The following is a 16,914-nucleotide window of genomic DNA, read 5'->3' on the forward strand; positions in this document are numbered from 1 at the left end:
GGCTCTTTATACAAGAATTGCAAGCAGTTACTACCACACTAACTGCTAACAGACTCCTAACAACGGCTGACTCAGCTAACTGTTATTTACACAGTTTACATAACTTGCACGTATACAACACACTCCTACGTGCATGTATATACCTCTAATATTTCCCTTCTTCTTCTGTTCTTCTTCTTGATCACTCTATTACAACATGTTCTAAAAACTAATTACAACTAATTTCTAACATTTAACCTTCTTGATGAAAAGATGAACAATTGAATCGAAAGTGTTGATGTTTCCTTCCGTTCACTTGAATCGAAAATGCCGATGCTTCATTTTGTTCTTCTTGAATCGAAATTGCCGATGCTTCCTTTCGTTCACTTGAATCGAAAGTGCCGATGCTTCATTTATTTCTTTTTATTCACCTTCATTTCTTTCTTCTTCATCCTCTTTTACAAGATTCCTTGACATATATTTTTTTCTTGGACACTTGGCTGAAAAGCTTTCAAGTCCCATGACACCTTGGAAATCCACATCTGCTGGAAGGTGTTGAGTGATGTCACATGCCATGATTCTCATTTCTTATAGCTTCAGCAGAAATGTTACATTGAGCTGGATCATGGAAATGCATCACTCCAGTATTCCAAGGAGCTGATGCTGTTGTTGACATATGTAGAGCAGGATTTTCAGCGGGCAGTCGAGCCTTTTGTTTTTAGCTGCATTCGGTTGAGCCAGAGTTGGTGGAATTGGAGCAACAAAGGGTTCTATCTCCCATGGTGAAACCCTGTCAGACCTCTGAATGGAGGCATGCTCATCCCATTGTACCTTCAATGAACTCCATTTTGAATCTTTCCAATGAGGAGAAAAATCTTCAACCCCAACAATTGTTCCAGAAAACCTTCTCTCAGGAGAATCTTCCCCTTCAAATCTCATCTTAAATCTCATGCCAACTGCAAACTTACCATTAAGGGCATCTAAATATTTGTTCAACCCAATGATGAACTGACTTGTCCTTGGCTTCACCGGAGAAGGAGAGCTCACCAGTTCAGTTAGAGGCTGGTAATTGGTCCGGTCCCTGAGTGTCTCCGATTTCTTCAACGATGTCGTTGAATCGGACAACGCCTCGACGTTGATAGCACGGCCGTGATTCTCCCACGTGTCCGATTTCTTCAAATGCCTCGTCAACGACATTGATTTCCCTTCCGTTATCATCTTCCACGTGTTCTCCAGCGTCTCGTGGCGTTTGGGTTTCGCCACCCTCAATGATCGGCCACCTTCAGGACTGGCTTTGACGGGTTTTCGGTGATCGAATCTAGAGGAAGCCGGTGATTTCTCTACCAGAAACAGAGCATCCGATGGAATTTCTGACGAATCCATTCTCCTCGGAGGAATCCACTCCGATTTCAAGATAGCAAGCTCGTCACTAACCGCTACATTGGTCTCCGCCTCAAAAATCGTCGTTTCCACCTCTTGTACTCTCTCCTTCAGCTCGTACGCGACCGATTCATCTACGCCGAAATCAAAGCCGCTCTTCATCTCGTGCTCCACTGCTGGCGGTTGATCCACAGAGATCTTCGATCTCGGCTGCTGTTGCATCTGCTCAGTCTGTTCGCTCTCGCCGTTGTTTTGATGAAACCGCGAAGATGCTTTAACGATAACATCAAGAAAACAGGAGGCTCCAGGAACTTATGGCGATTGATATCATGTTGAGTTACTACTCTTCAACTGAACACAAGTATATTCATCAACACAAGCATACCTTCAGCTGCTCATTATGCAGGCTCTTTATACAAGAATTGCAAGCAGTTACTGTCACACTAACAGCCTAACTAACTGCTAACAGACTCCTAACAGATGCTGACTCTGCTAACTGTTATTTACACTGTTTACACAACTTGCACGTATACAACACACTCCTACGTGCATGTATATACCTCTAATATGGTGGCAGAGGGCAGTCAGCTGAAAGTTTCATGCTTTAATAAACAAAATACACAAGAAATAGCAAACAGATGACAATCAATTAAGCACATGGGGCTCTAATCAATTAATAAAAATGACTATTCTTAATCAATATATAAATAACACTATATACAAAGTTTGATAATTTTTTTAAAGTTTGTATAATTAAACTATAAAATTATAATGAAAATTAATTTATCAAACGACCTCAATGATATAATGGAGTATTATTCTCCTTAAAGGTCTCATATTTAAGTAATTACATGATTAAAAATATTATAAACAAATATTATTTTATAATAATCTCATATTACTAAAAAATATAATGAAAGTTTAAAATTTTGAAACACTTAGTATATATTACATAATTCAATTTATTTATTATTTCATCAATATATTTTTATGTTATCAATGAAAAATAGGTACTTTAATTAGGGATGAGCATGGGTTGGTTGGGTCAACTTTCCGATCAGTCTAACTCGACCCAAAAAATATACACGCTCAACTTGTAATTCGATCCGACTTGAATCCAACTTGTTTTTTTTAGATAAAATCCGAACCAGATCTAACACGAAATAAATATAGTTATAAAAATATTAATTTTATTCCTAGTTGAAAAAATAATATAAAGAAGGGTATTATTGTGATTATCTCTAAATATATAGGTTATAATTATATTATATTTTGAGTTGGTTTGGGTCATGTATTTTTTATCCTAAACCAGAATTTGACCCGAAAAAACATATCCTCTAAAAAATCTGAATTGGCCCGAACCTAATTGTTTTTTTAAAAAAATCTAACACAATCGAATCAGGTCGAATCAGAATCTATCGGATTCAAGTAGAGGTGGAAAACGGGTCATTTTGACTCTATATTATATTCGATTTAATTTTATTCGGGTAGGATCGGATCTGGTTTGGATTTAGTTCGAGTGTATGATAAACCGGGTCGGGCCAATTTTTGGATGGGCTAGTTTTCGAGTCAGTTGATTATCGAATCGATTGTTTTTTTATTCTGATCAATATTCGATCGTTGACTTTTGGGTCGAGTTAATATTGAATCAGTTAGATTTCAGGTTGGGGAAATATCGAATATGTTGATTTTCAAATTAGGTCAATATTAGATTAATTGATTTTCGATTTGGGTCAACTTTTGGATCAGGTCAATTCGGGTTTAATTTTTATGAGTCTAATCAAGTATATATCGAATTATTGAGATACTCTTGTGAAAAATATGTATTCTTGTTTGTTAATCTTATCATAGGCTTAATTTGGTTATAAGTCTAATAAAGTATATATAGTTTTTTGGTTCAGATTGGTTTCCGTTTGGGTTACTTTTAGATCGGGTTAAATTTGGGTCGAGTTACTTTCGTTTCGGGTTGCTTTCGATTTGGGTTACTTTCAGTTCGAGTTAATTTCAATTCGAGTTGCTTTCTGTTTGAGTCAAATTGGATATGGGTCTTTATTGGGTCATCTAAATTTTGGATCGGGTATGGTTCGGGTTTCGTATTAAATTTGATCGTCATGTTCAGGTTAATATCGTGTATTGGGTCAGATAAATCGGTTTGGGTAATCGGGTTTGGGTCAAGTTTGCCTGGTCTAGATTCAAGTCTCCCTAATTTAGTAATTTCAACTTTTATTAGTCAGGACAAATAAGTTTTTGGCTTAATGTCCAAATAAGTGCCCAAACTATACTTTTTGTGTCAAATAAGTGCTTACGTTTTTTTGGTTCATCCGGGTGCCTAATGTTACAAACGTTAGCACTTTAGGTGTCCGGGCCGTTAACAACGTTTGTTTTCTTGTTAAGTGACACGTGTCACAACCTAGTAATTTTGACATTTATTTTTTAAAAAATATTATTATATTTATAAAAAAAAACCCTAACTTTTCTTATATTATAAAACAGTCCCAAAATTCCAAATCTTAACCTTAATCCACCGTCGTCGCCCTCTTCGGCCACGACCACCGTCGTCGACGTAGTCCTTGCCATCATCCTAGTTATATGTCGTCGTAGTTGTTGCCGATTCACCATCGAAATCGCGTGGGATAGCGATTTTCATCCTAGGGTTTGCGAGATTTAAAACGTCAGTTTTTCGTCGATCGGTCTTCAACTGATCACGATTTCATAAGGGTTTTGGTGGTCGGGGAGAAGGGAGGTCAAGTGGAGCTTCTCTGACGGCAAAGGGCAGCAGTCAGTGTGGGTTTAGGGGTTGAAATGAAGGTTTTCAAAGTATAGGGGTTATTTCAAAATTTATGTGTTTTCTTTTTTAAAAATATAATTTTATTTTTTTAATTTTATATAAAAAATTTAAAATTACCAGGCTGTGACACGTGTCACTTAACGGAAAAAACTAATGTAATTGATGCTCCATACACCTAAAGTGCTAACGGTTGTCACCCAGATAGGCCAAAAAAATGTAGGTGACACAAAAGGTATAGTTTAGGCACTTATTTGGGCATTAAGCCTAATTTTTTTTTATATAAAAATATAATTAAAATTATTATATTACGCAATAAAACACGGGTTTACTTAAGAACTATAGCAAATTAATAATTGTAGTGAGATATAATTATAAGCATTTATATTGAAAAAAGTAAAAGAAATTGTAGTTTAAAGAAGAAAGTTAAGGAAGTGTGAACTTCATCTGCTTTCCCTCGTGGAAGCCATTGAAACTCTCCACTTTCTTTGTTGTCTTCATTGAGTAATTATTTTTGCATAAATATAAAACAATTAAAATATCCACTTTTGCATAAGCCGATGACCAACTCGACCTTTCTTCCTCAAACTTTTACTCGTTTAGTGTTGATCGGTGATGCAATGCTCCGTTGCCTTAAACATGAACGGATGCTTTCCCGACCGATATAATCACTGACATACTTGCTATGCTTCAGATTTGAGTCAAAGTCATGGTTCAATTTGGAGAAGCAAACGGGGCGGATTCTAAGTATTCCAGGTGCTCCGACAAGCTTTTCTGCAATGATATATGTAGAGAGTCTTGTTTCTGTTCTACCTATTCACCATTGACTCAATGCAATTGTTTTTATCATTCTGTTGGGTTTAGTTTTAACTAATCAAAATGTGAACTTTTATTTCACATTTGGAGAAAAAAATGTGCTACGTGAAGAATTTGGTACTGTAAAGTGAAAATAAGAAAATAGATGAATGCCTAAGAGCTAATTAACTCATATAATGATTATTTCGTCACTATGGTCATATAATATATAAAAATTTATGTGTTTTTTTAATTATCGATACCTTATCAATTAATTGATTAATTCGGATCGAGTGATGCAGTAACTCATTATAGGAATAATCCTCTCAATTTAATTTTTTCATTTATAAAATCAGAATTCAAATATTGATCTTACTTGGAGAACGTGCTACACCAACCAATAGTTAATAGTATTTTCGACGTTAATAAAAAATAAATCTAGTTATGGACAAACGGTAAATTCAACATGGAAAATAAGCCGGTGGAGATTTCAACGAAGTCCAACAAGAAAATGACAGTAGTTTAGGGTTTGGAAAAGAAAATGGATTCAAAGATGATTGTTTCCATCTTCCTTTTCTTCTCTTGTTTTCATGAATCTCACGCTCGAAATCTACATTTTGTATCGCTGCTGGTAATCTATGCTTTTGCTTTTAATTTCTTCTTTTTTATTCTTTTTAGCTCTAAAAATAATATATTAGTTGTTCATTGTTAATCTTTAGACTTCACCGTCACCGTCACCGTCGCCTTCACCGGCGGCTCCGCCTATTGATGAGGGATGTTGGTTGCGGTCCATGAGATGTCATAACCAGAGCTTGATAGCGTGTGTTGATCCTTATTCGACTGGTAAATCAGTAATTGAAAACCAAATGCTTAATACACGATTTGACACTAAAATTTGTTATTTTCTAATATAATATTTTTAAAATTTATTAATTTTATCATATTTTGACGTGATATTTTAATAACTGATAAAATCATAACATGATAATGATGTAAAAAATATCACATTAGAAAACTGTTAAACTAATCAGAAAAGATATATATATATATATATATATATATATATATATATATATTTCTAATAAAATGGTAAATTCAAATATAAAAATCATTTACGTTATCTTTTATTTATTATAAATTTTATCACTTTATTTAAATATGTATAAAAATGTAAGAAATTATAAAATTCACAAATATATACTTGAAAAAGATCTAAAAATTTGACAGCATGTAAGAACCTCATTAGTCAATTTTTTTCTTCCATAACGTTAGAAATAAATATTAGCCAATGGTATTGATTCCCCGAACTTAGAAATTTATTCTTTGCTTAATGATATCATGAGACTAAGAATGTGTAATTTTCTTTGGTGGAAAAATATGAAGAAACTTCACCCATTTCATATATGAAGGCTTCAAAGAAATTATATGAGAAGAATGAAGGTGATACCGGCCTCAGAGTGAATGTCACCGTCTCACATGCTAAACATATCTTCCAGTACCTGCAGATTCAATTACCAGCACACCAATCCAGAAAGGTAATATTTTCAATGTTCAAATGGTTTCTGGTTTGTTTCAATCATGGCGCTGCCTTCTTTCTTGTCTGGTTTAGGTTAATATCTCAGCAAATCTCAATGGAAAAACATTGTTGAAATTAGATTCTGGACAATTTGGATGTGAAATCTACATAAAATCAACAGCATCTACTGGAAGAACATGATGGAAAGATATAAGCCACCTCAATGGAGCCTTCATACTGTTTCTAACAGGTATCATTATGGTTGGCACCATTAGGGCCTGCTGCAAGCAGGGCAAACAATCCCGTATCAGCAGTTGGAAGAAACAGGGCAACCTGATTCACCTTCAGCCGGAAAAATCGGAACAGCTAATGGTTTACGAATGAGATCGCAATGGTGACCGGAACAATCATGATCGTTTTAAGATTTCCTTGTGTAATACTATAAATCTCATCATATTTTGAGACTTCAGCATTTGAAAGAAAGTTGAAGAAAAATAATTGGATTCATAAGAAAATTAAAGGGTATTATCATTGAACAAAACATCTTGTATAAATTATCATTACACAAGGCTAGATTCCCTTCCCCGCAATGAGCGGTTTAGGTGGCGCCAATGACATGATTTCAGGTGCAGAACTTGGAAACAGTATATTCAGCTTGTGCATGAGGATGTCGGCTCTCGATGGTATCTCATTCAAAAGGAACTGCTGAACTATTGGTTTCTTGAACCACTCCATAACGGAGTCTCCGGTTGCCCTTAAAACGACCTTACTGACTTCAAATGGGGATTCTACGGAGCTCAGCATCTGTGCGACCACGATCTTCAAAGTGGGTCCTGTTACCAATTTGATGCGTCTAGGGATCACTCCGTAGTACAACATTCGCTTCCTAAATCTGTGGAGAGTGTGTACAACAGCTATAAGAGCAGCTCCCACCGACAAGTTTCTAACGTCAAGAGACCATGCGATATGCTGATCGAAAACTATTGCCTTCGGGAAAAGTTTATTCTCGTAGGCAACTTTCCAAACACAACGAGCTCTGTTTATCTGCCCCATGAGAACAAGATAATTGAGGAGAACATTGACAAAGTACCTAGCTGCCCCTTCTTCCAACTCGTAATCGATACCTTGAAAAAATTCCCTCACAAACGATAAAACAGGCTGCTTTCTCTGTTCCGGGCCAGTAAAGAGACCACACAAAAAAGCATGAGCTTTGTGCTTTGTAGCACCGAGGATTGCCATCAAATGTCTCTCATCGTGTTCTTCTTGGCATCGCACCAAATAGGCAAGAATCGATGTGTAGAGAACGAGATCCACCTTCGCAGCAGAGTTCACATAGTTTTCAAGGAGAGGCTTTGCTGACTCATATAAACCATTCTTCATGCATGATTCGAACAACTGCCTAACTATGAAATTATTCGTTCTAATCCCTGATGAACCCATGAAACTTAACCATCTCAAGGCAAGATCAACAGAACCATCTTTAACATAAACCATCAGAACATCACTAGCACTAACATCAATAGAGTATCCCATGGACTTCATTTCAAGTAAGATTTTTGCTGCGACATCCACAAGTTTCTTATTAGCTAAGAGTGTTAAAAGAGCTGTATATGTGCTCAATCCGGGCCGCAAACCTGCATTTATCATTGAGTTATAAAGCTTCATTGCAGAATCAACCTGTCCAGATGCTGCATGCATTTCTAAGAGACACGAGTATGTTGATGGAGTGGGTAGAAATCCGGCTTTCTCCATTTCTTTAAAAATAGATGTTGCAGTCTCAAGCTTTCCTGATTTCGCATGAGACTCAATGATCATCGTGTATAAGCCAAAATTTGGCCTAAAACCAGCCTTCTTCATCTCCTCCCAAAGCTGAAGGGCAGTATCAAGCTTCCCAGCCTTTGCATAGGAGTCGATCAAAGAAACAAACATAGTAGCAGATGGCCGATGCCCGGAGCCCAGCATTTCCCTGTAGATTTTCATTGATGCGTCCAGTCTCCCAGCTTTCCCCATCGAATCAACAAGTGATGCAAAGATACTAAAGCCAGGATTAAACTTACGTTCTTTCATCTCTTGAAATAGCTTAAAAGCTGCATCAAGCCGACCTGATTTCGCCAAGCTAGGTATCATCAACTCATACGTCGAACCATCCAACAAACAACCAGCCGCTCGCATGCTCTCGTATATCTCAAACGCCTTGTAAGGCAAACTTTTATTCAAAAACAACATCATAAGATCATTGTACGTTTGAGTGTCAATCTTACAGCCCAAATCCTGAGCCTTCTTGAAACAACAAAATGACATCTCCAATTTCTCAGCTTTAGCCAAAAACTGAATCACCCGATTGCAGGCAATAAACAAAGAAACCCCATTACCGTTAGACTCTTGAACCAGTTCCTCAAACAACGACTGAATCGCACCAAAGTCTCTACTTTGATTGAACCCATCAAACAATATGTCATAGCACTCATCACTCGGGGCGTACCAAGACTGTCGCTTAGCCCATCGAAATAAACTCAATGACGCATCGATTTCTTTGACAACCTTCATGGCTTGAGTTATCTGAATCATATTAGGCATGAACTGTAGTTTATCCAATTGGGTCTCCAATTCTGGTCCCCATTTCCACCTCTTTACAACCTCAACAATCTTAGCAACAGCTGAGGTATTCAAAATTGGCTTCTTTAACCCACCCACCATAACATGATCATCAAGCCCCGGTTCAACTAACCGAATACCTTTACCGGAGTATATAACACTGCCCGATTCATCCAAGTAATCTATATCCCCAGTCCACTCACGAGAACAGTAGTTTCTGATAAAACTTGGGTTTCTAATAAAATTGGGGGTTTTAGAAACATTGCGAAGGGGGCAAATTTGATTGATACCCATTGAAGAGTTTGAGAAACTGAAGCTATCGGAGCACTTATTGAGTTCATTTCTGCTGGAATTCAGGGTTGTTGAAGAGCTGGTGTTAAACTGGGGGTTTAGTTTGAGAATGAAGTAGAGATTTCTATGGCAAAATTTACGATTCAGAGTATGAAGCATTGAAATTGATGGGATGAAACTTGGGTTTAACAAGTTGTAGAGATGCGTACCGGATGGTCTTCTCTCGCGTTCGTAATCTCTCCAATGGAGGCCAAAACCTTAAAACAGACAATATGCTCCCGTTGGTAATATCTCAAGAGAGGGCTTTAGAAAGCCTTTAAAAAAAAAAAAAAGGAATTTTGACGTGGTAAATATTTGCCGTTTGTTTTTCTCGAAAAATCATCTTTTTAATTTAATATTTTCAATCAGCATAGGTGAGATTATATTTTTTGATCTAATATTTTGGAGTAAGGTACGCCTCTGTAGTGCGTTATACGCTGATTTAATGTCACGTGGGGTAATACGCCCTTTGCGGCGCGCCTTATGCTGACATAGATACACGTGTGTATGGCGCGAGTAGGTTGGTAATTAAGGGTATAGCGCGCGATAAGGCGCGACCCCTGCCGCTTGCTATACCCTTAATTATCAACATAATCTCGCTCGTTCACACACATCTCTCCCTATAAATACCCCCATTCTCAATCACTTTCATCACACCAAATCTTCTCAACTTCTCTCAAATACTCTTATATTCTCTTATTAAGGTATATTTTATTATATTTAGTAATTTATTTAATTATTTTAATTGTTTAATATTTTATTTAATTAATTTTTTTATAGATATAAAATGGAAGGCGGTCTACTTTGGTTGGATGGAAATCATATATCTCGACACTTTGTTGATACGGTAATATTTTAATGTTTTAATTTAATTAATTAATTAATTAATTTAATGCATGATTATTAGTTTAAAAATTAATTTGTGTAATTATTTATATTTTAGGAGAGAGACCGTATATTAGATCCTTTTATTAAGAACCTTAAGTTAGTTATACCTACTCGTGTAATGTCGTATTTAGTAGAGGCTGGATTCGGTCACCTAGGTAGATATCATGGTCACTGTAAGATAGAACCAGACATTATTTCTGCCTTAGTAGAGGGGTGGAGGCCGGAGACCCACACATTCCATCTTCCGTGCAGAGAGTGCACGATCACGTGCGGAAACCCAAATCTTGAAGCATTGATTCAACGTTCGAGGAAGTAGTTCGTAACCTGATCAAAACATGTATAATTTAATAACTTGATTTCTTTGCAAAATTAAAATGATAAAAAAAAATGTATAACTTACTAACTTGCTTTCACTTACCCATTCGCACAATTAATTAACGCTCATCATTCTTCTTGTACCTTCCATGGTAGTTTGCGGTAATGTGTCGGAGACAATACCTATGTTGGACAAAGGGTAGTTGCCACATTGGACCCAAAGACTCCATTGCTGCTTTGATCCCAGCTCTGCGATCTGAAATGACACATATTTTCTCCCTCGTGATAACATGTGCACGTAAGTTTCGGAGGAAAAAAATCCAAGAATCTGTATCTTCTCTTTCGACAAGAGCAAAAGCAACTGGAAGAATGTTGCGATTGTCATCTTGGAAAACTGTCAATAATAAAATTTGCTTGTATTTTCCATACAAGAAAGTCTCGTCGATCTGGACCATAGGCTTGCAGTATTTGACAGCATTAACGCACTGTGGGTAAGTCCAAAAAACTCAGTAGAATTGACATCGATCGCGTAGAACTCGATCATTATGGTATACATAGGAGGTTTCGAAGTCCACAATTCTCCCAGGATTCAACGTCCGCACCAGCCTAAACCAACCTGGAAGTTCGTTGTAAGATGCATCACATTCGCCATGAAGTTTGACAATGGCATTTTGTTTTGGCAACCAAGCTTTTTTATATGAGACATTGTACTCATACTGCGATTGTATAGCTGAAATCAACACTGCAACAGCTATATGAGAGCTTTCTTTTACCATGGGCATGATGGCTTGGCATATCACTTCAGAGTCCAAGTCGGGATGATCTTGGTTGACCCCTCTAGCACAACATGTGTGAGGATCGTTGTATATTGTTAGTTCCTATCTGTTGTTTTTCCTCTTCCTCTTCGATACGCGAACCATCCAATTGCATCCGTTTTCGCGTCAGGCACAATAGCATACATATTTTTCGGTCGTGGAGCGGTCGGCTCTGGACTGAACAGAATTACGGATATTGTAATTTTTTTATAGCCATCATCGCTTCTTCCATGCTTGAAAACTCCATGCCTAAAGATAACTCACCATTATTTATTGATGAGTAATATACATAGTCACTGAGATGAGGCATATCCGCAAATTCTGGCCCGTACATTGCATCATAATCAACTTCATACATGTCTGTTGGAGGGTCAGTTTGTGCCACATTTGCTGGAACTTCATCTACATCATCATCACCATCGGAGTTGAATTGCGGTGATTCTGAGTGAATGAATAGTCCAGTCTCAGCACCATCTGCACCAGGCTCACGAAAGTGGTTCTTCTGGTGGAGATAATGGTTCCTCCATGCTCTCCACATTTAGGTCGAAGAACCTACTACTGGCACGTCTTCCCCTTGAACTAGAAGGTATATCTGGATTGAGATCGAAAAAGTTCGTAGTCGAATGCCTCCCCCTAGAGCTTGAAGCCATTGTGTCAAATGGAAACTGCACAGATTGTTGCGTCGATGACATCTCCATATTAAGGTCAAAGAAATTTGCAGATGAATGCCTTCCCCTCGAACTGGATGCGATATTGTCATACGGATTGTTCGTGGACCCACCTCGGTACATATCGTAAGGAGTTGCTGATGAATGTCTCCCCATTGAAGTTGATGTGCCGACACCATGATGTGGATTTCCCATTATGGCATTAAAATCATTAGACATTACTGTAGTCGGGCTGTCAAATTGATCAACTTGTTCAGTCAGCCCATAGTGTGAGCTTATTGGCTGACCCCGAACAGCACGCACTTGAACAAACTTTGCATATATCTCAATATCGCCGTCTGAATAATTACTTTGAGAATCAGCCATCATTTCAACATCATCATTGTTCGATAGTTCGAACGTTGTATAAATTAATGACAACAATGATGTTGAAAATCTGTACTGCAACGACGACATTCTTCTACTACTTCCAACATGAACCTTCCTCAAAATCTTTGTTATCATTATCAGCTCCTCAAGAGTTATGTTTCTCTTGAATGATATTTTAACACGCTCATTTGATACGAAAACAATGTCGGTTTCATCTTCTCGAATTTCTCCATCATAATAAACAATAGCTAAAAGTTGCATCATTCTTAGAGTTTAAAAGTGCAACAATATTATATCTGCAAAAAAACAACTGAAACAAACCTGATTAAATAAATAATATATGACCAAAACTATAACAGAATAAATTTTTTACACATAAACGTAAATAATTTAAATAATATAATTTTATATTATTACCTGCACCGCAAAAATATTTCGATGTATGCTCCCACTTTCTAATTCTACGAACACATAAATTAATTGAAAACAATTAGTATAATATTTTTTCAAATAATCATATATAACTATAAAATAAATATTATAACAAAATTACCTTATAAAGAAAGATTGGGCAAACTTCTGAATCAAATATAAGATGATTGTCGGATGCTATTTACTGATTCAAAGGATTGTTGGTGAGAGAGTTTACGGGAGACGACTATTTATAGCTGAGAGAAGATGCCTTAAAGCCGAAAAGTTTGGGAAAATAATGCAAGGCGCGGTCCTTGCACTGCGCCTTGCATTATGCATGATTGATAATAGAGATAATTGAATAGTGCGGCTCCTACGTGACGTATGGCGACCCCTGCCCCGCACTATACACACGTGTATCCATGTCAGTATCAGGCGCGCCGCAGGGGGGCGCCTTACCCCACGTGGCGTCAAATCAGTGTATATCGCGCTTCAGGGGACGCGCCTTACTGCAAAGGGTGTTAAATCGGGAAATATAGTCTGACCGGTGCCTGATCGAGAATATTAAATTAAAAAGATGATTTTTCGGGAAAAATACCTATTTGTTGTGATATATTTAGAGTAGAGAGTATATTTGATTCCTTTTGATTTTTAATAAATAATAAATTATATTATATTATGTGGGCTTTTAAAAATAAAGTTAAAATACGCTACACAAATGATTATGGTATAGTTTTTAAATAAATATTATTTTGTACTTAAATAATATAAAAATTAAGATTTTTAGTTTGATTTAGTTTATTGATTTTATTTTTTAATCGTTTATTATTTTTTAAATTTAATTTTTTAAAAAATTAATTGATTACAAAATCATAAATTTAAATTCATAAAAATAATATTATATTAATTTTATAAATTTATTTATTTAATTTTATCTTATAAAAATTCAAAATGAATTTAATTTAAATCATTGTTCCTTTTAAGTTGATTTGATTTGGAATAAATAAATTTTATAGGAAAAAATTAAAATTAAATCAAATTATGGAATTATATATCTAAAGTGAACTGTAAAAAAAATCAAATTAAATTAAATCATGTAGAATGATTCGAATTAATTTCTTACTATTTAGTTTCGTTGCTTCATACTATGTGACCAATTAAATAATAAAAGAATGATAATAAGACTACCGATCTTTCAATCTTTCTCAATCAAATTATTTAATTAAATAAATAAATAAATTCAAATCATGACGAATAATACTTAAAAAATAACTTCATAATTAATAAAATTAATATAATTATACATTTAATTATTATTAGGGTAAACTACACAAATGATCACTAATGTTTGAGTATATTTTTAATTTTCTATTAAAATTTTAAAAATAACAAAACAATCTCTAATATTAGCAAATCGATCACTTAGCCGTTAAGTAGTATTATCTCTGTAACATAAAGCTGATTTGGCACATGCTGAGGTATCACTGTTTGTTTATATTGACCCCTCCTTTTAACCTATTGCTTGACTCCTTTAAAAACAAAGCACGTATAATTTTTAATCAACAGAATTCTTTGATTCATCATCTTCTTCTTTCATGAGAATAATAAAACACAAGCAGCAGCTTTACCGCCTACGAACTCCTTGTTACATCTTGAAACTTTATTAAAATTAAAGGAAGTGACAAGAAAATGATTTCAATGAATCAGTGAAGTAACCATCTTTTTGTTGGTTTTTGATGTTTTCTGTGCTTTTGTCATCCTCATCCACTGCTCAAAGTTAGAAAAATGAAACTGTTTTTTGTTGTTGTTATTGTTTCATTTGAATATTTGATACAGTCACTGCTAGAGTTTTATCTTATAGTATTTTGTTTATCCCATGATTAGAAAAATTAACATTTTACGTTGTGTCTTTCCTTAATCTTATATTAAACTGCTGTACCATATAACTCCCCAGCGACCAGCATGAGCCATAATTAAGAGAAACGTACGTGGAATCATTGGAAAGTCCATGCATGCTTTTTAAGCAAAATTCCAGAGCTGTTACAAGCGCTCGTGGAAGGAGATAGGGAAGCTGCAATTTTATGGTTGTGTTTGATTAACTGATAAAAATTGATAAGTTATAAAACTAAAGAAATTCTGCAGCAGAAAATTTAAAATAAAAATATCTATAAAACCAGAATTTAATTGAGAAAATAAAGAGCGACTGCACCGAAAGTTTTTAATATTTAATTGAAAGATTTTGGATGTTAAGGGCTTTGAAGGTAAAGGTGTAAAATGATTTATCCTTGTTAAGATGATAAGCGGGTTTTCAACAGAAAATGAATTATTTTTTTAACAATAAAACATTTTCCACAGATCAATATACAGAAAAAACTAGGAAAATATTTTCTATATATTATTTTTTTGGTTTTGTTGATGTTGGTCTTGTCAATTATTTTGCTTTTGTTTAAATCAACGGGTTATCATAAATTCATACTATCATGTTCATGGGATACAAATCATTTTATGTAACTTTAACTATTCTGTTGGATAGGTTTTACTAATCCTATAAAATATTTATAATTGTTCTACGGGGGCAGCATTTGGTTATTCGTATATTTAGTTTTACTAATCTTATGAAGATTTGATTTACTGTTATTTGTATGGTTATACATATTATCATATATTATGTTTCAATCATAATTGAAAAGATCAAAGTTTGACTTGTGCTTTAATCAAAGATTTCAACGTGACATATTCTAATTCTCGTATCAGTTAGTTTAAGAAATTTGGGGGTTGAGATTTGTTAATTTGGTTAACGTGCCTGCTCATCTCTAGTTGTATTGTGTTTTTTGGTTTAAATGTGGTGAATTTGTGATTAAGAAACTCTTGAGAAATACTCAAAGATTTAGAATTTCGGTTTCTAATAACGTCGTTCAGACAACTTTATTAGGGTTATGTTGAATTATGTTTTATAATATTTTGATATAAAAAATTAAGACAAAATGTTTTTGGACTTGATAAAATTTGTTCAAAATTTTCAAAAATAATTCAAAGTCCATTAAAGTAGAATTTGAGCACAAAACAACTTTTTGGTACGTAGTACAAATAATGCTTTTACAGTATCAATAATTTATTACAGTATCGATATTACATGAACAATACCGATACTGTTCATGTGGTACCGATACCAAAGATAAGAGAAGTATCGATACTACCAGATGTTTTCCAAATTGCTCAAATTCCATAATGCAAAATAGGTACTGATACTCAAGGGGTACTGATACTACTTTACACAGTGGTATCAATACCATGAAGCATAGTATAGATATTGGTCAAGCCCAACGATCTTCAACGACTAGTTTATTTAAATATTACAAAGGTAGTACTGATACTCATTAAAGAAGTACCGATACTCCATGTACTGTGCAGCTTTATTTTGTAGAAAATTAATCCTCAAAGGCTCCAAAGCATCCCCAACGGCTAAAAATGACCACAAACTCATTCCAACATATAAAAACAAGTTGAAGACACTTGAAGAATGTTACAACACCTATTCAAGAAATAGAGATCAAGAGAAAAACTCTTTTACTCTTTATTTTTCCTTTTCTCTTGTACATATCTGTTTGAGCTCATTACAAATCTTTTAATTGTTTTCTTTTGAGCTTAACTATTGTAAACATCTTCCTTTGAGAGGTTTTATTGTTTACATCTTTCATTCCTTGTGAAAAGGGGATTGGTTATAGCTAAGCCTTTGAAAAGTTAGAGAGTTGTAAATGTTATATTTTTGTCCTGGAAAAAGAAAGAACAAAGTAGTGAATTTGTTAGAAAATCCTAAGTGACGAGCTTAGGTAGTGGAAGTAGACTTGGTTGAGAAGTCAAACCACTATAAATTCTTATGCAAATTGTTTCATCTTTATACTCCTTACTCTCTAAACTCAAAAAGCCAATTCACCCCCTCTTGACAAATTATTCGGTTGATTATTGAGTTTTATCGTGAATTCCAACAATTGATATCAGAGCTTGAATCATTAGAAGGTCTAACAACCTTGAGACGAATCTTTAAGAAGCTCTATCCATTTCCGACAC

The 16,914-nt window shown here is 35.1% G+C and overlaps 2 protein-coding genes across 2 annotated transcripts; both read right to left on the bottom strand.

The window, feature by feature from the left end:
- Window positions 1-615: 615 nt before the first annotated feature.
- LOC120186170 lies at window positions 616-5,732 on the bottom strand. The gene is made up of 3 exons (XM_039190183.1): window positions 5,666-5,732; window positions 1,745-1,750; window positions 616-1,631 (listed from the first exon to the last, which is right to left on the bottom strand). Exons 1-3 carry the CDS (start codon window positions 5,730-5,732, stop codon window positions 616-618), a joined length of 1,089 nt encoding a protein of 362 aa, XP_039046114.1.
- Window positions 5,733-6,956: 1,224 nt separating this feature from the next.
- Window positions 6,957-9,604, bottom strand: LOC120186176 (pentatricopeptide repeat-containing protein At1g79490, mitochondrial-like). Its single transcript, XM_039190186.1, has one exon. It carries the CDS (start codon window positions 9,498-9,500, stop codon window positions 7,026-7,028), a length of 2,475 nt encoding a protein of 824 aa, XP_039046117.1. The 5' UTR covers window positions 9,501-9,604; the 3' UTR covers window positions 6,957-7,025.
- Between the last annotated feature and the right edge of the window lie 7,310 nt (window positions 9,605-16,914).

This window comes from Hibiscus syriacus, unplaced genomic scaffold, assembly GCF_006381635.1.
Source record: "Hibiscus syriacus cultivar Baekdansim isolate YM2019G1 unplaced genomic scaffold, ASM638163v2 tig00113302_pilon, whole genome shotgun sequence".
Taxonomy (NCBI): domain Eukaryota; kingdom Viridiplantae; phylum Streptophyta; class Magnoliopsida; order Malvales; family Malvaceae; genus Hibiscus; species Hibiscus syriacus.

What these genes read in the sequence shown, in the direction of transcription:
- LOC120186176 (XM_039190186.1), bottom strand. Translation starts at nt 9,500, where the DNA reads ATGCTTCATACTCTGAATCGTAAATTTTGCCATAGAAATCTCTACTTC.
- LOC120186170 (XM_039190183.1), bottom strand. Translation starts at nt 5,732, where the DNA reads ATGGACCGCAACCAACATCCCTCATCAATAGGCGGAGCCGCCGGTGAA.